At 37.9% G+C, this 26,122-nt stretch overlaps 3 protein-coding genes across 4 annotated transcripts; all 3 read left to right on the forward strand.

Moving 5' to 3' along the window:
* Nucleotides 1-1,172: 1,172 nt before the first annotated feature.
* On the forward strand, nt 1,173-11,164 carry senp2 (SUMO specific peptidase 2). Of its 2 annotated transcripts, none has more exons than XM_022201120.2 (17): nt 1,173-1,552; nt 3,181-3,242; nt 3,336-3,448; nt 3,877-3,943; nt 4,054-4,135; nt 4,272-4,446; nt 4,739-4,845; nt 4,960-5,042; nt 5,617-5,665; nt 5,753-5,825; nt 5,932-6,078; nt 7,525-7,656; nt 8,505-8,732; nt 9,436-9,515; nt 9,621-9,705; nt 9,789-9,884; nt 10,157-11,164. In XM_022201120.2, exons 1-17 carry the CDS (start codon nt 1,374-1,376, stop codon nt 10,217-10,219), a joined length of 1,821 nt encoding a protein of 606 aa, XP_022056812.2. In that variant the 5' UTR covers nt 1,173-1,373; the 3' UTR covers nt 10,220-11,164. The 2 variants fall into 2 exon arrangements, with proteins under 2 accessions (XP_022056812.2, XP_022056814.2); XM_022201122.2 differs by having other exon boundaries at nt 5,935-6,078.
* Nucleotides 11,165-11,610: 446 nt separating this feature from the next.
* On the forward strand, nt 11,611-16,663 carry LOC110955934 (transformer-2 protein homolog beta-like). The gene is made up of 8 exons (XM_022201123.2): nt 11,611-11,816; nt 13,680-13,813; nt 13,930-14,089; nt 14,330-14,518; nt 15,301-15,416; nt 15,642-15,791; nt 15,902-15,972; nt 16,130-16,663. The coding sequence occupies exons 1-8, from the start codon at nt 11,784-11,786 to the stop codon at nt 16,138-16,140; spliced, it is 864 nt and encodes a 287-aa protein (XP_022056815.2). The 5' UTR covers nt 11,611-11,783; the 3' UTR covers nt 16,141-16,663.
* Nucleotides 16,664-17,409: 746 nt separating this feature from the next.
* LOC110955936 (obg-like ATPase 1) lies at nt 17,410-24,886 on the forward strand. Its single transcript, XM_022201126.2, has 11 exons — nt 17,410-17,537; nt 17,872-17,969; nt 18,052-18,195; nt 18,736-18,863; nt 20,558-20,733; nt 20,840-20,920; nt 21,483-21,580; nt 21,680-21,820; nt 22,332-22,428; nt 23,340-23,462; nt 23,567-24,886. The coding sequence occupies exons 2-11, from the start codon at nt 17,872-17,874 to the stop codon at nt 23,666-23,668; spliced, it is 1,188 nt and encodes a 395-aa protein (XP_022056818.1). The 5' UTR covers nt 17,410-17,537; the 3' UTR covers nt 23,669-24,886.
* Nucleotides 24,887-26,122: the final 1,236 nt, after the last annotated feature.

Consider the following 26,122-nt stretch of genomic DNA (forward strand, 5'->3'; position numbering starts at 1 on the left):
AACACACAAATCAGGAACATTGCATCTTTTCCATTCCAGATTACAACTTTTTTTCCTTTCCTTTTTCACTGTAATGGAACAGTTCCATCCTTGGCTACTCCGCTTTTGTTTATTCCACCCTTGAGTCAAATGAAAGTAAATTACAAAAGACAATCTCTGCCAGGAAAAGAAGAAGGCACAGATAAAAAAAAAAAAAACACAAACAAACAAAAAAAACTCAACGTTATGAGTCTGATTTGTGGTAGCCAAGTTTGAAGACAAGTTTGAGACTTTGAAAAGTGCCGTATCCGTAGGCCACAGGCAACGGGTACGGGTCCGTATCTGTAGACAGTACGAAGTTTGAAATATTATCAAAATCTAAAATTGCTCCTCTTGAAACGCTGAAAAAAAAGTCAGATTAAAGATTATTATATAAACTTATCTCTGACAGGAAAAGAAAAGTGTAAAGAGGCATGATTGACATAAATTTAAAAAACAAGATAACAAAGTTGTGTCTAAATTAAAGATTTGTGGTCGTGAGGTTTGAAATATCAAAATCAAGATTGCCAAAACAGAGGAAGTCAAAACTGTTGAATAGTACTAAGCATTTTCGACCTAGAAAAAATATCAATAAACCTTTCGTGTTTCCAAGTCACTGAAGAGCAGTCACTGAGATGTTTAACGCTATTATGTAAGAGAATTGATATCTGAGCAGCGCAGCGGCAGCCAATCAGAATGTGATCTGACATACGCAGCCACTGCTTGTGCACTGTCTTCCATCTTTTTTTTTTTTTTTTTTTTTTTTTTTTTAATTATTAAGGTTTTTATTTAAATTTTGAACAGGATACATTAATTAGGTACCACCAAATTCTATCATCTGAAATATAGATTAACAACATACAACAAAAACAAAACAGATACAACAAAGAGCAAGGGGGCAGTTGAAAGAAAATACAAACAATAAATCATGTTATAAATGGAATCAGTTAGTCAAGTTAAATTCGCTACAAAAAGTTTCAAGAAGACCAGCATTCTTATGCAATATCAGATTTAAGGATTTAGCAAAGAGCTTAAAATCATTCCTCCAGTGGGTTAGAGTTGGTTTAATTTTCATAAATCTGCATTTATGCACTGTCTTCCATCTCTTGTTTCTGTTCAGCTGTACTTTAGAACTCCGCCCACCCGTTTTCCTTTGACGCTCAAAACGTTCGCCCTCAGTGAAACAGCAACACGGAATGACGCACTTCCCAGGCATTTCAGCGCAGTGATGCTAACGCTAAGCTAAGTTAATGGTTGGCGGTGTGTCGTAGATCGTTGTTTGACGCCTTATCTGTGGAGGAATAGTCCTGGCCGACGTAGAAGACCTCGCTACAATTCTCTCGTATTTGTCTGGGATGTATGGATGGATAGTTGACGGAATCTCGTCGCTATTTGAGCCCGTTTCGGGTCAAAGCCCCACCGAGTGGCCCGGGAAAGGTAACGTTAGCCAGGAGGAACCCACGCGACCTGGCGTGAGAGCGGCACCACGGCGGCAGGAGAGCAACGGCAGAGCGGCTAAACGGAACTACCAGAGGTCGGGGGTTGAAGATAATCTCTATTTTCAGTAATTACTGGGTTAAGAGTCGTTTCCGTATTATACCCCCACTGGTGATTGAATGGTTCGTTAGTGTTGTCTCAGACAGGGAGGTTAACACTTGTGGCTAATGTTCACCCAGTTAGCTGACAACAGGAGCATAAAACAATGATGTGTTATTAGCTTAATTTTCTTCTTGTGTTATTTGCAAACGGAAACATTTAATTTCACTCATCTAAATTGCATTTCGGTTTCTCTTTTAGTGTTTGTTGTTTTAAAGCACCACTTGCCACCAAATGTATAATGTACAGTCATAGCTTAAACTAATATAGTCTAATATAACCACCAAGAGCAACAAATCCCACTGCATTAACGTCCAGGTTTAGTTTAAGCTTAAATAGAGAGGTGTTAATTCCACTTTACGGTTACTTGGTGAGTCTCTGTAGTTCGTGGTACTGTTTAACTGCATTGTGCTGATCGGTGTTTCAAGTGTTATGTTACTTTTGTGCATATCAGTAAAGTATAAGATTCAGTAGTGGAAGAAGCAGCTAGCTCTTAGTTAAAAGTAGCGGAAATGCTCACATGTGAAAAAAATCATTGATTTAAAACTTTAAGCAAGTAAAGCAACAAAAATATTTGGAATAAAATATGCTGTAAGTAGCTATTCAACGTAAGCGTACGCCTTAGGCCACTGATCCAAATCAGTGTGTATCTTATTATACAAACAGGTTACAGGTAGTAATATGAGGTTTAATTTTAATTACACTCCTTTAAAAAAGTTTTATTTCGTCTGATCACAAACTGTAAAAATTTGCTGTAAATCAAAGATTACATTTTGTTTGTTCGTTTTCAGAACCTGCGAAGTTGTTATTTTAAAAATTATCAAATGATTGCAATGAAGTAAAAAGTACTATATTTGCATTTAAACTCTGCGATTGTCAATAATAGTGAAGTGGGAATATTCAAGTGAAGTGCAATTACCTCAAAAAATGAAGACTTTGGTTCAATGTACAAAGTTGCTTTCAGCTGCTTATACCAATGTGTATTATATGGACCTAAAATCGTTTTTACACTTCATCAATTCATTGATTTACAGAATATTAATTGGCAACTGCTTTGATAATTGATTAATTATTACAATTATTTTGCAAAACTAACATCACCAAACCTATTCTGGTTGCAGCTTCTCAAAACTGATTGTCATGTTTTTAGAAACTGAATATCTTTGGACTTTTGACAAAACCAGCTGTGTAATGTCATCAAATTTGGACTGTGAGAAACTGATGGCATTGCCAATATTACTAAATTATCTGTAACTTAATAGATGGTTAAATTAATGGCTTTTTGCAGAACTAATATTTTGTCCACTAAGCTTGAATGAATGATTGTCCACTAAACTTTACAATGTCTCCCAGTTTCACTCATTACAATTACAAGAAGACCACAATCAAAGATCTCTGACATTACCAAGTAATTTATGAATAAATGCATAGACTAAAATCAGAGAAATGCATGTATAATTACATGTAAGAGTGTTACGCAGAAGCACAATTACAACATAGTAATTGTGACAGTGTCGTGAAAACAGTACTATCAGTCTTGTCAAACCGTTTTCTCTCCTGTTACAGTGTGCATGTTGCAGATGGTGTTTGCCAGAGTGACCAGGTAGAGGTGAAAAGACGCAGGCGAGGTTTGTTAAAAAATAAAACATTTTGACATTTGTTCAAAAAGCCACATGACGGAAATGCCAGTGATGGCTGATTTGTGTTGTCCTGTCTTTCAGATGTAGTTATCAGCTTTGTGAAGAAGACTGTGGCGGGCGTAGCTGGTCTGTTTGGGCTGCGGAAACCACTGACTACCAAGTGTGAGAACCCCTTGGAACGAGAAGAGACACAGGTGGGTGGCCGCTATGCTTTTTTTCAGGTACATACACTGGGAGTGTAGTGTGGGGAGATATGCATTATGCACAGCACACCTCTTATCTTACAACTATCAATTATGGTTTTACCACAAGGTGTCATTTTAGGCGTATTATAGCCAAGCTGCACTGGGGTAACATGAGGGAATGAGGAATACTATATTTTGTTTGCAATATAAGTGTCCATCCCGATAGTCACCTCTTTGTTTCTTACATGTTTATACAGTTGATTTGTCTCAAATGTGCATTTTAGACATATTCTGAATGACAATTACGATGTTTATTTATTTCAGAACAAAGTAGCATAATTAGCATGACGGTTGTACTGAATAGCACACCTAAATATTTTCAAATATGTTTTACATTTTCTTATATCCTTATAATTTCCCTGCATTTGTTGATCTAGCCTGTCACTCTAATGGGCATAGATGAGCTTCAGACCCCATGGCTCAACATTGCTGAGTGGAGAATGGGTAAGTCAAGTGACTATTTATGTTACTTTGTCTCATCCACAGACTTCACTCTGGAGTCCTGTTATTTTTATCTTCATTGTCATTTGGTGCAATTTGCTCTTTGTTCACAGATAAACCATCAGGTGGAGTGAATGAGAGGGGTGGGAAGAATCCCTATCAGACCTCTTCACTTCCCTTAATGAGAAAATACAGGCAAGTGGTTCAGTGTTTGCGACTGTATTAATTCTTACCTGCACTACTGATGTACAATTCATGTACTGCTGTTGCAATAACCAATATTAATCACATTTTTGCAATGCTTTGCTGCTATGCCTCTTTTTGAATCCAGTGGGACAGCGCTTCCTGCAGGGCTCCCAGACAGAAGCAAAGACCGGGAGTGGAGAGGATCCCTCCAGCTGCTGCCTTCAAGGCCTGCTCTCAGGGTGGGAACTAGTAATTCTGACCCAACATGCAATGGCTTTGGACACAACCGCAACTACAAGCCCAGTCTTACTGTGGAAGAGGTAAATTTGACAGTCATTTACGGTTGGATTTATATGGTGTAATTTAAAAAATATTGCACATCTTTGGACATGAGTATGTAATTTCCCTCGTGTTCTCTCTTTGTGCACAGATCAAAGTAGTAAAGTTAAGTGTCTTTAATGTGAAAGTGAACGATTCATTCTTTAGTCTTTATCCCTGCTGTTGTCAACATTCAGTGAAGCTTTGAGTTATATTTACCAACAGAATCACCCCCAACAGATATTGCCATTCTCCCATCTTTAGCGGTGTTGTGCGTTTGAATTCCATCTCTAGGCCATAAAGCAGAACAATAAGGAGCACTACAGACGTTTGCTGGAGATGGTGACAGAGAAATACAGCAAAAGCCAACCACTACCTTTCAACCAAACAAAACCACATGAGTGAGTTTTATCCATTTATCTGTTTGAAATTGTACAAAAAAATGGCGTCAAGATCCGTTAACAAAAGACATTAGCTGTTTAGTAAAAATGATTTGCTTTCTTCTTTTGCTCCAGTGAATCACTGTCACACGTTGATCACAAAACTGCTGCTTCAGGAACTACCTTTGAATCCATGCCCAGGAAGACGGGATCCACAGGTGGGACACATGACTCATTTTTTAAAATTACATTATGCTTTTATTTCTGAGTTGCAGTTCTTATTATCAATCAATCTTAAGGTTATATTCTTGATTGATCTTTTAATGATTTAATATGTACTGTTTTCAGTAGGCTTTGAAAATTCCTTGCAGGGTTTTGTAGAAGGGGCCTGACTGTTTTCTGTCATGCATAGTCACTGCAGTAAAGGCAACAATTGTGTGTGTCCTTTTTTGACAGAAATTAATGATTTTTTTTTTGTTGTGTTTGACCATTTGACAAACAAAGTTATTTATCCTTGAGTAAATGAAACCGTGTGAACAAAATGGGTCACAAAAATCAGTTTGATTGTTTTATTGTCAATGCTTAGCTTTCTAGCATTGGTTCTTTTTCTTTGGTACTCGCTAAAATTTCTTTGAGGATCACCAAAAATCTTCTACGCAGCAAAAACCCTGCATTGAATATATAGATCCCTTTTCACAATGCACAGAGTTACTCATATTAGGTTGTGTGAGATCTTTAAACATGTTCCAGTCAATCTACTGTGCTTGACTGACGCTTATCTTTACTTTACAGCTGTGCCAAATGTCTTTTCATGGAGAACTGCATCTGCCACTAAAGACAGGTTGGTGGAGTTTCATTTATGTGAGTGTGCGTGTCCTATGTAATTATGAACGATAATTTCACTAATTTCTCAATGATTCAATTTCAGATGGGGTGGCTTGACCTTTAGTAAGTCATTCAGTGGAGCCTTTGAGGACAAACAGAATGTTCGATGCACACAGGTAGACATTTCTTTCTGTCTCTTCTGACATGTCAAAGCACCCGTTAAGTTATAATTCTGGGTGGAAATGTATGTCTATCATGTCTATAATGTCGACTTCTTTGCAGCAGAAACAGACAGCAGAGGTGGATCTTTCTACAGAAGTGGCTACTCGCCTCAAACTGGTGGACAGAGACACTCCTGCTGTCAGCCTGCCTGAAACACATTCTGCGCATACATGGCACAGTGAGGAGGACTTACCTAGGCTGACCAAGGTGAGATGAAATGTGTCAGAGTGAGGGATGGGTCCCAGATTCAGTATTAAATGAGCTCTGGTGCTAAATTCATAAATGCTGGAGGATGAATAAGCTACGACAACAAATAGTTCTGCTTTCAGTACTCTGGAGATGAGGAAGGGAATTATCTTGCACATTTTTATCTCCCCCAGCTGTCTTTCTATTTGGACTAAGATTAAAACATTTTTCTGTGATGCTGGTTAGCTATTCCAAATCTAAAGGAGAGATCTTTCTGCTGGAGCCTGTTAGTGATGGTCATAGCCAGTTTTCTCTGTCACATACTGCAGCTCACAAACAGACAGACCCTGCTCTTTGTGACAGTGGTGGAAAGAAGGAAGCATTCAAAACAGTGGTTGCACATCACTACAGTTGTTGCAGACAGGGCTCATTGCCACAAGTTCCTGCCTTTACAAGTTATTTGCATGTGAGGGCAGAAATATGATCAATCTGTTGGAACATTTAGCAAAAGTTCATTACATACAGAATGAGGAGTGCTCAGTTTGTGAAAGAATAATTTATTATTCATTCATCGCTAACCCTGGTATGTTATGTGTGCTAGCGGCTGACACACGGAGCTACCTAAATCTTATCAACATCAGTCAATGATTATTTATCTTCGTCTGCGTTCATATATTCAGTCTGAAATGGACAGTGCATAATCCTATCTGTTGTTCAAGATTTCAGTTTCAGAGCACACAGAGCATAGGGGATTTAGTCATTGAGTCGGTCTCACTTCATTTTCATCTTTTCTCTAGCTAAATGTTGGTATTTGTGGTAGTAGGAGAAGTACTTGTTCCTAACCAACGTTATTAATATCACGGAAAAATATTGTCAAAAATGTCCTGCTTTTTTGTTTTTTCACTTGAAAGTTGAGGGAATGAGGCATTATAGCACAATGTACTTTCATTAACTGAACATCTGTTCAAGGTGGAGCTTTTAGTTCTTATATAAAGATGCAATTTAATGAAATACAGTTGTCCTTTTTCTCATTTCAATTTTTAGTGGCTGGTCTATGGAGCTTTGATCAATCCTATCGACATCACAGCATTAGTGTCTATAAAGTGATTTGTTCAAAACTTTCTTTTTCTGTAAATTGTTTTATTTATTTTTCATTTAGTTATCACATTGTAATCTATAATAATGATTTTTTTTTAGAAGCAGTGCTAGTGCAGAGTACTGGTCAAGAAGGTTTTATATCAGGGATTTTAACTGTTTTCTAAATCTGTTTTGTGTTTTTCTCTTTAAAAATTGACAAAAACCAGCAATTAAAGTACCGGATTGATAAGCAGTATCAGAAAGAGCAGTTGGTACCATTAAAATCTTGACAATACTAATCACTAGTCAGAGTTTGATGTAGTCCTGTTGGGTTGAAGACAGCATGAATGCAGTTGATTTTACTTGTGCATTTATTGTCTGTGTGTGTAGGAAATGGCGGTGGAGGTGAGTGGAGCTCTGGCTCAGAAGGATCCCAACCTTGTTCTAAGTGCAGCTTTCAAACTTCGCATCACACAGAGAGACCTGGCGACGCTACAGGAGGGCGGCTGGCTCAACGACGAGGTGAGCTGCAGTTAGCGTAGAAGTTTTTTCATGCTGGAAGCTTTTTACACATTTAACATTTCTGATCAACAAAAGAAGATATTTTTTCTGTTTTCTATTAACAATTCTAAATAAGAAAGAGATTTGCTTATAGAAAAGTGTAGATGTGACTCGCAAGATCTATCTGCTAGCGTTGAAATCAGTTTTTCCTTTTTTCTTTTTGATTTTTGCCCTACATGTTACAGTTAAATCTGTGTTGCCAGCAGGAAATGGCAATCATAAAGTTGATACAGAGTTCATTAAGATTTAGCTTTGAGCATATTTCCTCTAAGTGTGGAATGTCAGTGATTGATCGACTGCAGCTCCTGCAGCTCACTGCTGTACAGAGTTTTATGCCTGACCTTATTTCCCAAATTAGCATTTTAACTACTAGGTATTAGCAGTGTGAGCACTGTTCTTACTACATTGATAGTACACTATTTACACTCAGCAAAAATATAAACGCAACGCTTTTGTTTTTGCTCCCATTTTTTATGAGATGAACTCAAAGATCTAAAATTTTTCCACATACACAATATCACCATTTCTCTCAAATATTGTTTACAAATGTGTCTAAATCTGTGATAGTGAGCACTTCTCCTTTGCTGAGATAAGCCATCCCACCTCACAGGTGTGCCATATCAAGATGCTGATTAGACACCATGATTAGTGCACAGGTGTGCCCACCCCACCACTAATAAAACAAAACTGCACCTTTCAGAGTGGCCTTTTATTGTGGGCAGTCTAAGGCACACCTGTGCACTAATCATGGTGTCTAATACACACACATGGTGTCTACTGTATCATGCCTTTTTGTTTCTTTCACCAAGGTAATGAACTTCTACCTTTCCTTGGTCATGGACCGGTGCTCTGGCGAAGCAGGACGATTCAGTGTCTACTCCTTCAGCACCTTCTTTTTCCCAAAGCTGCGGGGTGGAGGAGGAGGAGGGCAGGTTGGAGGACACGCTGCTGTGAAGCGGTGGACCAAAGCGGTTGACCTTTTCCTCTTTGACCTCGTCCTGGTTCCCCTGCATCTGGGTGTTCACTGGGCAATAGCTGTGAGTCAGACTGAGAACAGTGACTATGGATTTATCTTTTGCTTCATTATGTCTCTCTGAAATAGGTGAACCTTGATATACAGTGCTTTAGTATTACAAATAATGAGAAAAGAAATCTATTTGTTGTACCTTAACTTTGACTTTATCACAAAAAAGGAAAGCTGAATTTGTTTGATTACTTCTTTTTACAAAATAAAAAAAAATGCAGTTAACATGTAATGCCCTTGAAAACATGGACATACTATATATATTTTACTATCTATAGTAAAAATATTTTACTAATTACATTTTAAATTTCATTCCATGTTGTCTGCTTTACTATGTGACCAAAAATTCCTTTAATTTTGGCCACAGTGCAGCTTTTCTCAGTTGTGCTGGGGAGAGCAGAATATTTAGTTTATCACTGACTCTGGTTACTGCTAACAGTCAGACAGTTTATTTTTGAAATGAGACTCCTACATTACAGGAATGTTGATGAAATATGATTTTAGGATTTGATTTCAGAATAAGTTTCCCAATGAAAACAAAATTCACAATTGATTAGTTCAAGGACAATCGGGAGGTTGAAAATCTCCAAGTGTCTTCCTGTGATTTCAAACACACTGGCAGGCTTTGGGGTCGAGACAGTTAATATTAAAAAGCTAACAGTTTAGGATTTATTACGTACTGCTTCATTTAATCAGTGTTACCACTTTCTTTCCAGGTGATAGATTTCACATCAAAAACAGTGAAGTCATACGACTCTATGGGCCAGAGACATGACGACATCTGCAGCCTTTTGCTGTGAGTCTTCCTTTGGCTCTTAAACTCCAGAAATCTGTCCTCCTTTTTTTCTATATTCCTTTGTCATGTTACGTAATGATTGATATCATTGTGCTTTTTTTCTAGACTCTACCTTAAAGAGGAGCATAAAGCAAAGAAAGGCAGAGAGCTTGACTGTGCTAAATGGACTGTTGGAAGCTTAAGAGCTGTTGTAAGTCAAACTGTGACGAATGATGCAAGCCTTAGACATTTTATCCTTCACTGTGATACTAATGACCTTTGTTATGCATATAGGAAATTCCTCAGCAGAAAAATGGGAGTGACTGTGGTGTTTTTGTCTGTAAATACGCTGACTATATCTCAAAAGGCAGGCCTCTCACCTTTAAACAGGTAAATATTTTGTATTTGTTGACTTTTCTTTTAAACAAAAAGCATTAGATTTTGTGCTGCTCAGTTGAAATGTTTTAAGTTAAAGTCTAAATGTGCCATGTGCTGCCTTTGGTGGCGCATTGCAGCATATGTTGGTGTCAATCTCAAACCTGAGCTACTCATTCACAGTAAACTGATCCACAGAACAACTTTGTGGGCAACTTTATTGTTTTCAATATATTTTTTTTAATGTTTATATAAATTGAAAATAACATCTGCTCTTTACATTGCAGTGCCACATGCCTCTCTTCAGGAAACTGATGATGTGGGAAATCCTCAATCAGACGCTGCTATAGAGGATCGCAGTAATCGCAATTAACTTCCTAGCAAAACAGACTTTGTCAGTGGGAGCAACATCTGTGTACAGTGACTACACGTTGATGACGAAAGGAAAAAATGGGCCAAAGAAGTGGACGTTGCTGACTGAAATCAAGCTCAGTCTTGCTCTTCTGATCTGGAGAAATAAACACTAGTCTTAAGAAGTATTTATGTCTCTTCTCCTGTCTGGGACATATTAACAATTTGTAATCTCTGAGTTGTAATTGGAGACATTATAGGGATGTAAGAAATGTGTGTCTTACACAGACTTTGGCACTACTGACTGAATGACTTTTTATTGACATTGGATTGTTCATTTTCCTGTTTGAAGTACCTGAAGTGCCTTCCACCCTCTCACACTGAGCTCAGCCTAGAACGTGCTTTTCTCTTTCAGGAAATTACTTTATTTATGACTCAACATCACAAATAAAATTGTTGCAGGTTGCTGATATTTCAATGTAATTTGGCTGTTCCCCTTGCAGTTGTGATCAGAGTGGATGGCAAGTAACTGCAGTGACTTTTAGTCATGATACTTTTATTGTGAAATATAGACAATGAAAATAAAATACCTCTTTAAGATCTATTTTTTAGACAATAAGTGCATGATCAGTGCTTGTTGTAATAACATGTTTATTTTGCTATTATTTATGAACTGACTGAATGAGAAAGTGTTTTTAGAGTGTGTGTATAGTTATTCCTGTATGAGTGGAGTATTAATGGTTGATTTCCCGTATTTACCATAAAGCGCTGTTACTTCTGTGAATCTTTTCATTGAGCTTACTGCAAGAGGCTATTTAGGGCTATTACAGAGACTTAGATTATAGTCTACTCCATAGTGAACTACTGTATGCACATGCATGCTTATGTTTTAAAAATGTGATTGCTATTTTTTTGTTCCTTTAATAAAGTATTTCATTTTGTAATTGGCCTTTGATTTATTAAATGACTTGACAATGCTACCAGAAGATTCATAACTACTGGATGAAGTGATCTGAAATCTAAATTGTGATATAAACGTGTAATATTTTATACCTCTAAACCCTTTCAGTAGCCTGCTACGTTAGGGATTGTGATACAGCTGGAGTGCAGTCACACAGCTAGAAACTGAAACTACTGGTTTGGCTTTAATCCTCTAATTAGATTAATGGTGTTCAACATACCTGGAAGGCTGTAGCTGTGTTTATGGTATATGAGCATGAGCTAATGTAACTCTGCTTATCACTGGAATGAACGCAACAGCAAACTATCTGTTCTTGGTGAATTAAAGTTATTCCCAAAAGAGTCTTGGTATTTGATAACTCAATGTGAGACAAACTACAAGGCGATGTGTTTTTGGGGCAGCTTTTATTGAGACGATGCTCTTAATGTGAAAATCCAGCCCGAGCGGGAGCCCAGCCCCTTCAGCTGCTGTTCAGATCAGATCAAACCGGTTTTTGTTTTGCGGGAAATTCAGCGGGCAACTGAGTCAAATCAGTCGGTAGAACCACTCTACCGTGTAGGGTTTTTTTTCTTTTAAACCCATCGGCTTGTTTTTACTTTAACATGAGCGACAACGAGAAAGATTTCAGGGAGCAGGTGAGTTTTGATCGTGAGAAAATGGCGTGACGAGGACGTTAAGCTAGCTAAGGTTAGCTAGCTAGCTTAGCTTTCGGCTGCATTTCTACGCCTGGTAACGGCTTTGAAAATTGGCCTCAAATTTGAGGCGAGTCTATTTTATACGAGGCTAAATGTCTTTTTGTGTGAATATTTTGAAGTATTACTTAGCTAAAAATATTTTATGTATCGGCATCGTTAATGTGAAGAAGGCTAGCGTTAACGGCTGCTAAGCTAAAGCACGCGGCCCACAAAGCGCAGCAGCGGGGAGGTGTTGCCGTCGCCAGGGCGGTGTTGTGCCAAAAATTGATCTTTTGTGTAAAACTGACTCCATGAATTATTATCATAATGTTTCTGCATTATTGTAGCTGCTATGTGCCCTACATTATAATCAGTCGTGTAGATTGTAATAATTGGAATAGTTTTCAAGGACTATATCAACTTGTGTAATGCAGTTTTCCCACTTGCCAAAAAATGAGTACAAGCCCCTGCATTGGGGGGGATGTATTTTCATCAAAATAGCTTGATTTCGTTCACATGGATTATGTTTTAATCATTTTAATTCGTAAGATAATTGCACAAGATGTCATCTCTTTGTTTGATATTCACAACCAAATTCTAATCATGTTTCTTTCAGACTATACAAGAACATCATGCATACAAACACAAATAGCCTAAACATCTGAAGTAAGGCTACATAACTGCCAATAAGCTCCCTAAATGCCAGGCTTATTTATGCTATATACTGCAGATATTATTTGGTCTCACAAAGTTACACTTTTGCCACTACCACAGACCAAAATGTATGCGTGTTTGTGCATTTATTTCAGTTTGATCCAAATAATAGCAGTTGTATAGAAAGTGGACCAGTGAGTCTTTACATGATGCCATCAGCTTTTGGCACAGCAGCTGACTACGTTCACCTTACCGCTCATCTGTTATTTTGTGTTAAATGATGATTAATCAGTACCAGCCAATATCACATACCAATTGCTAGTTCATGTTTAGCTATCTCAACGTTTAGCTTTGAAATGCTAGCTCAGGACAAAGCCACAGCAAGCTAACGTAAAAACATGCAGCAATTCAAACGATGTTATTTTCCTGGTTTTGTTGTTGTTTTTCTTTGTACCTTTTGGTTTTAAAAGAAGCCAACATGCCTTATCACCCTTGTTTGTTCTTTGTTAAGGTTGAGGTTGGAAGAAAGAAAAAGGCGGAAGACGTTTCAGATGTGAAGTTGTTAATGTTTGAAGCTGATGGTGTTGATGCATGCTAATGTATTGGATGCTGAAAACGAAGCGATCAAGATCTGTCCCCACTTCTAGTGTTGTAATGGCAGATGGTAAATGGGGGAAGAGGAGGAAAAAAGAAGTCATAATATCAAACAGAAGAAAGAAGAAATGAAGGGTTGTTATGAAGTAATGAAGTTACAGAAGTTATGAAGTTAAGATCAGAAGTTTACCAGGGTATGAGTAATTTCCTAACAGCCTGCTATGTTATTACTCTTTCATCCTGTTACTTTCTCTTAAGCATGCACAATTTTGTTTTCCCTCTTCTGTATCAGACACATCACTGGTCAATCCCTCCACTCTTTAGATTTATTTGTTGTACAGTCTATATTTCAGCTAAATTGCTTAATTTCTTCTTCAGTATCTTTTGCAATACATGATTTTATATAATCAAATTCTTAAACATTTAGCAACAAACCTGCTAAACGCCATAATGTGGTGAACACCTTCAGAAAAGGGCACATGGGGGTGACCGCTGTCACCTCCTGGCCCTGTATTCATGTTGTTTGACACCCCTGGCATTAAGAGGGTTCCTGACCTCGGTGTCTAATCTGTCCAGGACTCGCGGGGTGGCTCGAGGAGTGCATCCCCTCGAGGCTCGGCGAAATCCGCCAGCCGCTCACCAGCACGCTCCAAAGATGGCTCCCGCCGTTCCAGGTCCAGATCTCGGTCCCGATCCAGGTCCAAATCCAGGTAAGACGGGTTTCTCTTCTAATGCAGCATTTTCAGAGTTAGCTGTGATATGTGGATTGAGAAACAAAAATTCTGATGTAATGTGCAAACTTAATAGTGGACTTGTTTGTCCTCAGGTCTCGGTCCCACCGGAGCTCTCGCAGGCACAATTCCCGTTCTCGTTCCCGCTCCCGCCGGCGTCGTTCCAGGAGCCGATCTCGTAGCTCAGACTACCGCAGGCGTAGGAGCCATAGTCGCTCCCCGATGTCAAATCGACGCAGACACGTCGGCAACCGGGTATAGTGCTTCTTCTGTGTGGTTTGGAGTTCCTGGGAGTGAATATTAAATAAAATTACTTGATAACTAAAAAACCTCATTATTTGCCAAGGCTAAGAAAAATCGCTTTTGTGACATGCAAGCTTAATGAATTCCTTATCTTTCAATGGAAACTCTTGTAATATCACTTAATTTGTTCACTTGTAAACATACGTACATGCATTTTGCTTACCATCTTTTCACTCGTCTGTCCTTTTACAGGCCAACCCAGACCCTAACACCTGCCTGGGTGTGTTTGGTCTGAGTCTTTACACCACTGAGAGAGACCTGAGGGATGTTTTCTCTAAATATGGCCCACTGAGTGAGGTCAACATCGTCTATGACCAGCAGTCTCGACGCTCAAGGGGATTTGCGTTTGTGTACTTTGAAAACACAGAGGACTCAAAAGAGGTAAGGAAAATAAAATTGGCGTGTGCATTCAAATTTTTAACATGCATGTTGTTTTTTTCCCCAAATTATTAAGGGAATTGTGTTTTATGTAAATAAGTTCTTAAAGTATTTTTGCTGATAGGCCAACAGATTTCATACATAACTTTAGGCTAAAGACTGTTTCACATTGTTTTTTGATAATGCATTATTTAACCCTCTGAACCCCAAAACCCACCAATGGGTTTAAAGGCATGATTTTTAAACTGTTAAAATTGCAGTGTTTATCAGAGCCAGAAACTGTAAAAACTAAGATTCTTTATATTTTTCAAACTTTGCAAATGTCCTAAAAATTCTCATGTTTTATTTTTTCTGTATAATTAATTAAATTTAATTTTATAATTGTGAGAATTCACAAAATAGACTGTTATTAAATGGTCTGCAGTTCTCTGTGCAACTGACTTACGTTTGACTTAGCTGTGACCAACAGTCACATGACAAGAAGTCTGCAACCTTTCAACTGAATTATATGCTGTATTTACTCAGAGCAGAGAAGAGATACTATAGAAACTAATAAAAAATGTGACTGCACAAAAGACAACTTGGAATTCTATCCATTTCTAACCATTGTCCCGTTTCAATAGAGATGCATGACTTTTTGCTAGTGTTAAGGTTTAAAGGTGAAGCATATGTAACCACAGTCCAGTCTACTATTTAAAGGCATTATTTGCCCGAAGTCTCTTAATTATAATGGAATCAGGGTAAAAAGATAAAAAGTCTCACTCTGGTCGTGTCGTGTGTTTTAGGCCAAGGAGCGCGCTAACGGAATGGAGCTGGATGGACGCAGGATCCGGGTGGACTTCTCAATTACCAAACGGGCCCACACTCCCACTCCTGGAATCTACATGGGACGTCCAACGTAGTGAGTATTTGGCAGCTTTGTATTTTATCCCAGAAATGTCTTTATTGTTACGACTAACTGTGGTAGGACAAGGGAACTCCTAACATATGTATTTCATGAGAGAGGTGTTAAGACAGGGATGAGTATAGCCAGAAGTTGGACAGTGTACAGGAGTGTTTTTGAATCTTCCAGATGAGTGGCTGTGGTAACAATAAAGGTGACACTTTATTTTGTGTCTGTTCTCAGCGGTGGTGGCGGCGGCGGTGGTGGCGGAGGTGGTGGTGGATCATCACGTCGCGTCTCGAGGGACTATGACAGGGGCTACGACAGAGGCTATGACCGAGGGTATGACCGTGACTATGATCGCTACGACGACAGGGAGTACCGTTCATACAGGTGAGTTCTCTTGCCAGGGGCTGACATCCAGCTTTTAAAATTTTGTGGCTCAAATTGGTGTAGTTTAGTAAGAGATTGTAACTATAGACGCGTTTTGTTTTTCCCTACAGACGCCGATCTCCATCTCCGTACTACAGTAGAGGATACCGCTCTCGATCTAGATCACGATCCTACTCACCACGTATGTCCGACCCACATTCCTGCCATTAAACCACCTAAATAGGACATTGATTGGTTGCTTTTTTATATGAAATTTTGTTTTTCTAAGTAACTTTCACACATACATCGCCTCTGGAGCTGTAGACCTAATCTCTTGTTTTTTTTTTTGTTGTTTACAGGTCACTACTGAGCAGTGAGAGAAGACTCAACAACAGTGTTATTGTTTGGATGCTTGTTTCTCTTTGTTTTGACCAGATTTTGAATGTGATATGGATTTTGGATATGTTCATGTATCAAATGTTACTCAAAATGCCATCTGTCATGCATTACCTGTCACCAAATTTGTAGAAAGAGTCATGAAAATCAAATTTTTGGCAAAATTCAAAATGGCAGATTCAAGTGGAAGTGACTGTCATGCAAAGTCTGTCATTTCTGGATGTTATGGTTGCTTATAAAAAGGAATTAAAACGCAACCTGGCATGATTGCCATTGGCTCAACTGACTTGTTTTTATCAAAGCAGGATTTTCTGTCAGTTTTATTAGTTTCACATTTTTGCTCTTTGTATGTAGTTGGCTTCTTGAACTATCATGATCCTAGTTTCCTCATTGATGCGTTTCAAATGCCATTTTTCTCTATGATTTTGTCTTTACCTGATGAAAAGTACACTTTTGTTGGTTGTATATAAGCAATAAAAAATGGAAGAAAAAAAAAACTTTGGTCATGTGTTGATTAACTGCAGTGCATACTATAATGGCCCTGTTTTCCCCTTGGGTTTTGGAGGTCCTACCTGATATTTTTCTAGTCACCAATGAAAATATTTCTGCTTAGACTTTGCATATGTACACCCTAATTTTTCTGTGACCTTAAGTTGTGCCATGAATTATTTTAATTTAATTCATTTTACACGTGTTTATAAAAATCATGAAGTTTAAGTGACAAATTTCATATTCAGTAGCAGAAACCTGTATAATAGTGCTGGGCTACTTGTCAGTTAATAGTCATATTGTATGCGGTGGTCAGATTAATTTTTTTTGTCTTACCCCTTAGAATTGTTTCTAGTCAAAACTTTCTATTTTGTCACCATCACAATTAATTACGTTTATGTGTGCAAAGTATTTTTAATTGTTCAAAAGAGAAAATGCTCTATTTTTCAGCTTAGAAATAATAGAGTTTTGAATCATTTGACGTTTAAATGATGCACTGGATGACATTATTTCTACTGTATACGTAGATAAGAAATGGATCCATTGCGTTTGTTTTGCGCATGCACGCAAAAGAGCGACCTCCAGCGATGCAACACGAAAATACAGACGGTAACTAAATATATCAATTTATTCGCACATTTTGTGATGTACAGGGTTGAAAATGGTATTTTAAAGCAAAAATGATCATAAAACGGATTTAACGTGTCAATTCATGCACCTGTCACGTGTCCTTCAAGCTCTCCGTCCGACCAATCACGGAGCTCTCACAGCCCAACACTTCCGGTTTGCTCTCCAACTTGTCTTTCCAGTGTAGCCCCCGGTGTGAGCAGATACCAGAGGGGTGACAAGCACGCAGCTAGCAGGCTCAGAACACACGTAAAGGTAGTAAAAGAGTCATTTTCTCGGCTAAATAGATTTCCGGATGTTTGTAAAGAGTGGAAAATGCAGTCAGGACCCTGTGTTCAGTGAGATATTTTGGTTATCAGGTACCTAGGAGTGGTTCCAGTTAGCCACCAGCTAGCGTTAGCATGCTATGTTTGAATGAGCATATGACTGAAGCTGCACGTTTTTAGGAGAGTGAGCTCAGCAGAATGGCACCACGAAATGATAAATACGCTGAAATATACTCTAGAGAGTTGCTACAGACGAGCTTTGTTTTGGTGGAATATTTGGACACGAGTGTCATGGTGTAGCCAGCATGTTTTAACTCTTCCAGATGCCTCCAAAAAAGGTAGAAGCCCCCAAACCGCCTCCATTAATTGGAAGATTTGGAACATCTCTGAAAATCGGAATTGTTGGATTGCCTAACGTTGGGTAAGTACTGTGGATATTTGAACATAATGTTAATTATGTGATCTAAACTCCCATTATTAACTGTCTTCTTGTTGTGTTGCAGGAAATCCACCTTTTTCAACGTGCTGACCAAAAGCCAAGCTGCTGCCGAAAACTTCCCATTCTGCACAATTGACCCAAATGAAAGCAGGGTGCCGGTTCCTGATGAGCGTTTTGATTTCCTCTGCCAGTACCACAAGCCAGCCAGGTGGGTGTTGTAGTAGTGGCCCAATTCCAGTTTCCACCCTTTACGGACTGAGGCCCTTTCCTGAGGAAGTTAATTATAAATCACAGCAAAATTGGTGATGTTGAAGCGTGGTTGTCCTATTGCCAACCAAAATGTACACAAATCAAGTATGGATGGTGTCGAGACAAATCTGCTATGAAGTTTGTGTGTAAAGGGCAGCATTTGGCTACTCACTGTTGTTGTTGCTGATAGAGATGTCTGTATTTTCAGTCATACATTTACAGGAGTTCATTACTTTCTTCACCTGTGCATTTTGTGCAGAAGAAATGTCAAATGATGCGTAAAGCAACCCATTTTACAGGAGCAAACACAAAGCCTGTAGAAGGAAACCCCTGTTAACAAACAAATCTGATAAATACCGTTGTAATATCCGTTATATCTGATTGGAATTTTAAGTTTTGTTGAGCTTTCTTCATAGCACACCCCTCTGACTGTCACTTACCTACCAATCATGGATTTCTGACTCACTGATGATCCTGCTCGTCTCTCTTGTCTCTTCAGTAAGGTTCCAGCTTTCCTAAACGTTGTGGACATTGCTGGTTTGGTGAAGGGAGCTCACTCAGGACAAGGACTTGGAAACGCATTCCTCTCCCACATCAGTGCCTGTGATGGCATCTTCCACATGACTCGTGAGTTGATTTTACTTCTGCTGCCTGCAGCTGCTGTGTAGTAACAACTGAACAGAGCGCACAGGTGTTGGCAGGGCAGAGCCACTGCTGCACTACTTAAACAGAGATGAGACGCTTTTTCACAGCTCAGTCATGTTATTCCTGTGGCTCTGACAGGATGTGATGTCAGACTCCTGTCAAAATACTCTGGTACATTTGGTGTCTACTGTAACTTCAGTGCTTTATGATGCTGACTGAAAGATGCCAATAGCACAGATGTTCAAACCGACAGCTGCCATTTAATGTCTGCCCAAAAAAATTAACTGTTCTTTAACCTAAGATCATAAGATAAATAAGAGATCCAAATATGAACTTATTAGTTTCCAAATATTAATTTATCCACTTATCATTTTGACAATTGATAAGTGGTGGTGTTGTTGTTGTTTTCTGGACATAAATTTGTTTATTTTCTGCTTTTCTTTACTCTTCAGTAAAGAAAGCATCCATGTGTTTAGATTGTTGACAGAATATTGGAGGATGTTGATTGTTTTTCACAATTTTCTGATATTTCCTTTGCTGAACAAATAGTTGATGAATTGAGAAATCACTGTAGTATTTCACCATGAAAATAATTGTTAGTCGCAGCCCTCATACAAACATGTTTTGAGTTTTTTTTGGCATGGCAAAACAGTTCATTTTGAAGTACGTTTCATACACAGATGTGGCTTCATGGTTAAAATTGGGAACACAGCATTAAAAACAACCCAATTAAAAAGAGAAGATTAGAAATAAAAAGTAAGGTAGAAGAATAAAAGAATAAAAAAAAGTAAATATTGCAGTAATTATAGACATTGAGTTGTAAAAACATTTTGTTCGAGACCAGTGAGATTTTCAGTCGAGATTTATTAACTCTGGTGTTTAGAGCATTTATAAAACTATCAGGCAGTTGGTTCCAACACTGTGTCGTTTAGTGACTTAAAGCTAATTCCTCTTGTTTTGATTTAATTCTGGCCACTTTAAGAGGTATCATAATTCTAACAGCAGTAAAATATGTAGAGCCAAATCTATGTAGAGATTTATGAAAAAGCAATAAGACTTCAAATTCAGTCCATCTTGGGGTGCATATTTCATATATATTTTTTATTTGAGGTGCATATTTTATTTTGCAAACACTCTCAGAATTATTCTGAATAAAATTCAAACAGTTTCCAGTCCAGTTATGTTTTAAAGCTAGAATTTGGTAGCTTTTTAGAGTTCATGTGTCACTTTGGTGCATTTGGGCCTCATTTAAAGTCACTAAAATCCATTTTTGTCACTCTGTTTATGATACATTAGTTCTCTGTTTAACAGTTGTTGATGTATTAGACGACCTGCGACAATGATAAGTCAATGCACAGAACTACTTTAGACACTAAAGGATGTTTTATGATTTTTGCCTTAGTGTGATTAAGTGCTCTAATTTGTCATGTGTTTAATTAAATGAAAACAAACACATTTTTTTCATTTATTTTCCTGAGACCTCATTGTTTCACAGTAAACTCTTAGAACAAAAACAATTAGTTCTTAGTTTATCCACTGAAAGTTAATTGGAAATTATATTATGATCAGACTTCAGTCCCTTTCTGGTTTCTGCTTCTCCAATGTGAGCATTTTCAGTTTTTTTTCTCCTTTTTAATTTATATAATTGTAAATGTAACCAGCTAATGTGTTCTAAGGTGCATTCGATGATGAGGATATCATCCACGTGGAGGGAAACGTCGACCCAGTGAGGGACATCGAGATCATCCACGAGGAGCTGCGGCTAAAGGACGAGGAAATGATCGCCCCGATCATCGACAAACTGGAGAAAACCGCCGTCAGAGGAGGAGACAAGAAACTCAAACCTGAATATGTAAGTAAAATGTATTCGTTGCTGTACTTGCTTTGCGTCCGTCATCTTGGTACGAGGAGTGATCTGTCCGTATGTAACACATGACTGCTGCTGCTTGTTGCTTCAGGATATCATGTTGAAGGTAAAGAACTGGGTGGTGGAAGAGAAGAAACACGTCAGATTTTTCCCCGACTGGAACGACAAAGAGGTAATGATGTATATTTGAATGGAGCTGTGGGTATTCTTGTGCTGTGATGTGTTTAGAAGTGGTTCATCTCATATTTCTGTGCTACTTTATAATGAGGCTGCTGTGTGAGTCAGTGAAAGTATCCTCATTGTTGTCAGTGAGTAGCTATATTCCCAAAAGAAAAGTCTCTCTGTAAATGTTTATTGCATCCTCTCATGTTTGTATACTAATCTTCAACTTCAGTAGACTCTGAGATCTTAAAATGTATTTTTTCTTTTTTTTTTAAAAAAGCTTTTTGTTCATTTTTTTTTGTACAGAAATTTAAATTTCAAATGAAAACAGGTATACGTAGAAACATCCAGAGACTGACTGTCCTGTGATGTCATTTTACTTTCAGTTTCAGCAAGTTGTTTTGCTTTTAACAAAATCTTCTCATTACTACTTTATATCAACTGATTTTGAGACTGACTGCCACATTATCTGCTCTGTAACCTTCTGATGAGATGATGTGCATTCCTACAGAAGCTATTTGACTTCTTCGGGAACAACTAGGATATTTTTTATTTTAATTTCCGCTTCACAGATTGAGGTCCTGAACAAATACCTGTTCCTGACATCCAAGCCCATGATCTACCTGGTTAATCTCTCAGAGAAGGATTACATCAGAAAAAAGAACAAGTGGTATGTTTGCTTTTACCTCTTCGTAACCCGTGTTCGGGGATTATTTCTGGATTTATTTGCTCGTACAGGATATGACTCAGTGTTGCCTGTTTTCATCAGGTTGGCAAAAATCAAGGAGTGGGTAGACGCTCATGACCCCGGAGCGCTGGTCATTCCTCTGAGTGGAGCTCTGGAGTCCAAAGTGCTGGACATGGAGGAGGGGGAGAGGGACAAATACTGCGAGGAAATGAAGACACAAAGGTGCAAACTGATGTTCAGTCTGTTAAATGTCACCAAATGGAGAAAAATGTTGTTCAGAGCCTGATGACAGTTGGATCAAAAACACACCGAGGTTCAGATTACAAATGCAATGAAAGCAGCAAGGCGTCACATTTACAAACCAAAAATACAAGGATTTCTTGAGAAAACAGAAATGACAAGTCAGCCAATTTAACAGCTCACAGTGTTTTGGATTCTCTTGATTAAAATGCAACACATTCAGCAGGTAGAAATATGCAACACAGGGCTCTGCTAAATGGTGCAAAGTGGCTGCAGAGCAAAACAGTATTAAATAAATAAATGCATCTCATACCTCTTTGTAATTCTCTCTCAAGATTACAATAACAGGTCAGTAACAAGGAGATTGAAACTATTTGCTCTATATTTTTTAAGTAACTCAACCGTTATTGTTCAGATACAATCAGTCAAGATTTTAGAGTTCTTAAATATATATTTTAAGTTGATCCAGTTATTTCTATTTATGTGTTCCTAGCGTTCTGACCAAAATAATAAAGACCGGCTACGCGGCGCTGCAGCTCGAATACTTCTTCACAGCGGGACCAGATGAGGTGCGAGCGTGGACCATTAGGGTGAGTGCTTGAAGTGTTTTCTCTACAAAAAAATTACTTTGTCTTGTGTCGTTTTATTTTTTCATTCAAGTAAAAAAACAGCACAAATAAAGAGAGAAGAGACAAGATAAATACACACGAAGAAGTGAATCAAATAAAAATGGATCACAAGTGCATTATTTTCTACAAACAGCAGCTGTTCAATTTCTCTGCTGAAATGTTGTTCAGTGTCACGATTGTTCATCCAGATTACAAGAAAATCCAACATTTATCATTTTTAATTTTGATTCGCTTTTCAATTATGAATTTTAATCTTAAGTTATTGGCAACATTGCTGAGATATATTTATTGTATTGACTTTCTTTCTGTTGTTTTTGTATTAAACTTGATGTTTTTTTACAGTTTCCAAAAACGTGTTATGTTTAATAACTACACACAGTAACTGAGTCAAAGATAAAACTGAGTAACACATCAGATATCTGGATTTTAAGAACATGTCGCTTGGTATTTGTGCTTTTGCTGTTCAGTTAGTGTCCTAAATCGCAATTTCATCTTTTAGTTTACTTTTTAAATCACTGAAAATAAATGGAATGTGGATAGTCATTCAGAAGCCTCAAACCAGGCCGGTGTTTTTTGGGGCGTTTTCTGCTTTATAGTACATTGTACATTTTTCATAACTGTCTTGAAATTCTGTGGAACTGAGATGCAGAGTATAAATAAAGAATGCAACTGATTCTTGCCTTTAAAAGATTTATTTTTCCATTATAAAGGTGTAGGTTTCTCTAGAGCTCTACAGTTGATCTGATTTTTGATGCCATCATCATTTTGTGATCATATACAGAGTAAATCCGGGCATGTGTTGATATGCTTTAGATATATGTTTGGTATTGCGATGTATGTTTGAGATGTTTCTTTCTGTTTTGCTCCAACAGAAAGGGACCAAAGCTCCCCAGGCTGCTGGAAAGATCCACACCGACTTTGAGAAAGGCTTCATCATGGCCGAGGTGATGAAGTTCACTGACTTCAAAGAGGAGGGGAGTGAAAGTGCGGCTAAGGTGTGTGTTTGTATTGAGCTTTATTAAATGCTTGAATTGTTGCTCTGATAAATTTCTGAATACGGTTTCAAATGTTCCTCTTTGATTCCCATCCCGTTTCTCAGGCTGCTGGGAAATACAGGCAACAGGGCAGGAACTACATCGTGGAGGACGGGGACATTATCTTTTTCAAATTCAACACACCCAACGCACCCAAAAAGAAATAACAAGACGACACAACCACCAGGGGGGCGACTCAGAATACAGCTCAGTCGGGTCCCAGAGAGCTGCACTGTCTGCTGGTTTTTCTCTTTTGAATTTAGAGGATCAACTTATAGCCTGAGTGGCTGCAGTTATTTGGACAACAGGCTGTTAAAATTACTGCAATTATAAAAATGATTTTTTGAGCAAACCATATTTTAGCATTTATAGTGTCAAGAAACAACAAATGAACTGAAAAGAAAAATATCTAAGAACCTGCAACAGAATGCAATCATGCATTTTCTTTGTTAATCCTACTGCCACTGTTCATGTGTTTTTAACATGCAACTGATCTTTTTTTGATGCTATTTTTCAAATTCTTTTTGATTAAAGAAGCTCAGAGACTTTTTTTTGAGAGAAGTTTTTTCTGTTGCAGTTTATCTGCACGGTCGTCTTTTATTCCTCTGAGTAATAACAACCTGCCATTCTGTCATTAGTTTGCAATTGCGGCAATGATGGCAGCTGATTAATCTGCAAACGCTCAGATCCTAATGAGCTTCTTAATTAGAGTTTTATTAATGGCAGGTGTACTAGATCAGTAAAGCAGCTGTTTTGTCCTAATATGAGCATTAAGCAACAGTCTGCTGCAGGTGAATTGGTTTTAGATCTGTTTCCCCCTACAATGAAGAAGGACATTACCATTTATTTCCCTTAATTACACTGTTAGGGTATCCACAGCAAAATTATCATGACATCACTTGATGTTCACCACAAAATGCTAGAATGTGACAATAAAAGCCACCAGTCAGTGTTTCACTCAGGGCAGGACTGCGTTGTGTTGTGAGCAGATGGGATGTTACAGAGCAGGCCTCCCTGACAGTGCCTGATCAGACACCCGAGCAGAGAACGGTGTTATACAACCTGCTTTTATTGACTTACTTTGGTCTTGTTAAGCAAAAAAAAAAAAAGAAAGAAAACAGACTCTTCACATTAGGAACTCCACCCAGTGTAACAAGACAGTGCTTCATTGTGGATCATTTGGACTGTACAGCCTCAGAACACATCATGTTTCACCTCTCACTGCCTCCACAGTGTGAATGTCTTTATTTGCAACAGTACTCTTCATCTCCTCATCCATTTGCTTCACTGTGGAGTAAAGTAGAAATATTCTCAACCTCCAGGAGCCAGTATATGATAACTATCCCCCTCATCAGTATGCACGTGTCAATAAAAGGAGACCAACATGTTTTTTCTTTGCGTGTTCCTTATTTTTATTCATGTCCAAGACCAAATTGGGAACATTAGAGAACAAGGCGACATACAGGGATATGCATGAACATCTATGTGCTACCAGAAAATTACAGATTTTTCAATTTAATAGATTTATAGCAGCTGTGAATATATTAAATCTGTTTTTAAATTATGCTAAATGAAATCAAGATTTTATGCAGTTTGTGTTAAGAGAGTTTATTCCATTTTTTTTTTTCCACAATAATATTTTAAACTTAACCGTTAAAGGAAATTTGATTTATTTTTTAAATAAAATGTTATGGAATGATCTCAATGTAATTCACAGTAGCATTTTTAATTAATGAAGATATGCATAGACTGAAAACACATTGTATGAGTCTAAATACTTCATTCCAGGTTTATAAAGCCATGAATTCATGTTTTTTTTTTTTACAGTCCTAAATATAAAGTATCTGTCCACAACTTTCAAGTTGCAGATAGAACTATGCTAATTTGTTATTTTTGTAGTAATTAACACGTTCTCCTTGCATACGTTTACACTTTACAAGGAGATAGGTTGTGCAGTTTCACAGCATGTTGTGAGACATATGCTCACACTATTAATTTGTTACAATATCTGGAGTGGGGTTTTTTTTCACTTAAATGATCAAAAGTACAAAAATAGTTCTGTCCTTTTTTTACATTTAGAATTCTTAGCTTAAAACCGCAAGATTCAAAAGAAATACCACAAAGTAATAACTAAGAACATACTAATAATCCAGTGACAACACAAAAACGCCATGGTAATGACACAAAAACGTAACTAAAGTGCAATGAATTACACAATAAGAAACCAAGATTACAGTAAATCAATCAAATTCCAAAAATCAAACATAAACAAGGAGGAAATGAATTACATAAATGCTATTGACACTTCAGTTATTTATTATTTATGTTGAAATTACCTGCATTACAGCATTCTTACATTCATCTTAAGCAGATAATGAAAAGTTCAGGGTCCTATGACTTTGTACAGGTCTGATCTGCAGCTACTTGTCCCACCGTTTATGTTCTATTGTTTGTTGTCTGTTTGTTGATGCTATATTCTTTTCTTTTCTTCTGTTTGTCCTTCACTTTCACTTTGTCCAGTCAAAGCAGATGGTTGCCCTACCTGAGTCTGGTTCTGCTGTAGCCCTCTTCCTGTTAAAAAGAAAAGACTGGCCAGTGTGCTTCCTTGGGTTTTCATTTGT

Source organism: Acanthochromis polyacanthus, chromosome 1, assembly GCF_021347895.1.
Source record: "Acanthochromis polyacanthus isolate Apoly-LR-REF ecotype Palm Island chromosome 1, KAUST_Apoly_ChrSc, whole genome shotgun sequence".
In the NCBI taxonomy this organism is placed as follows: Eukaryota; Metazoa; Chordata; class Actinopteri; family Pomacentridae; genus Acanthochromis; species Acanthochromis polyacanthus.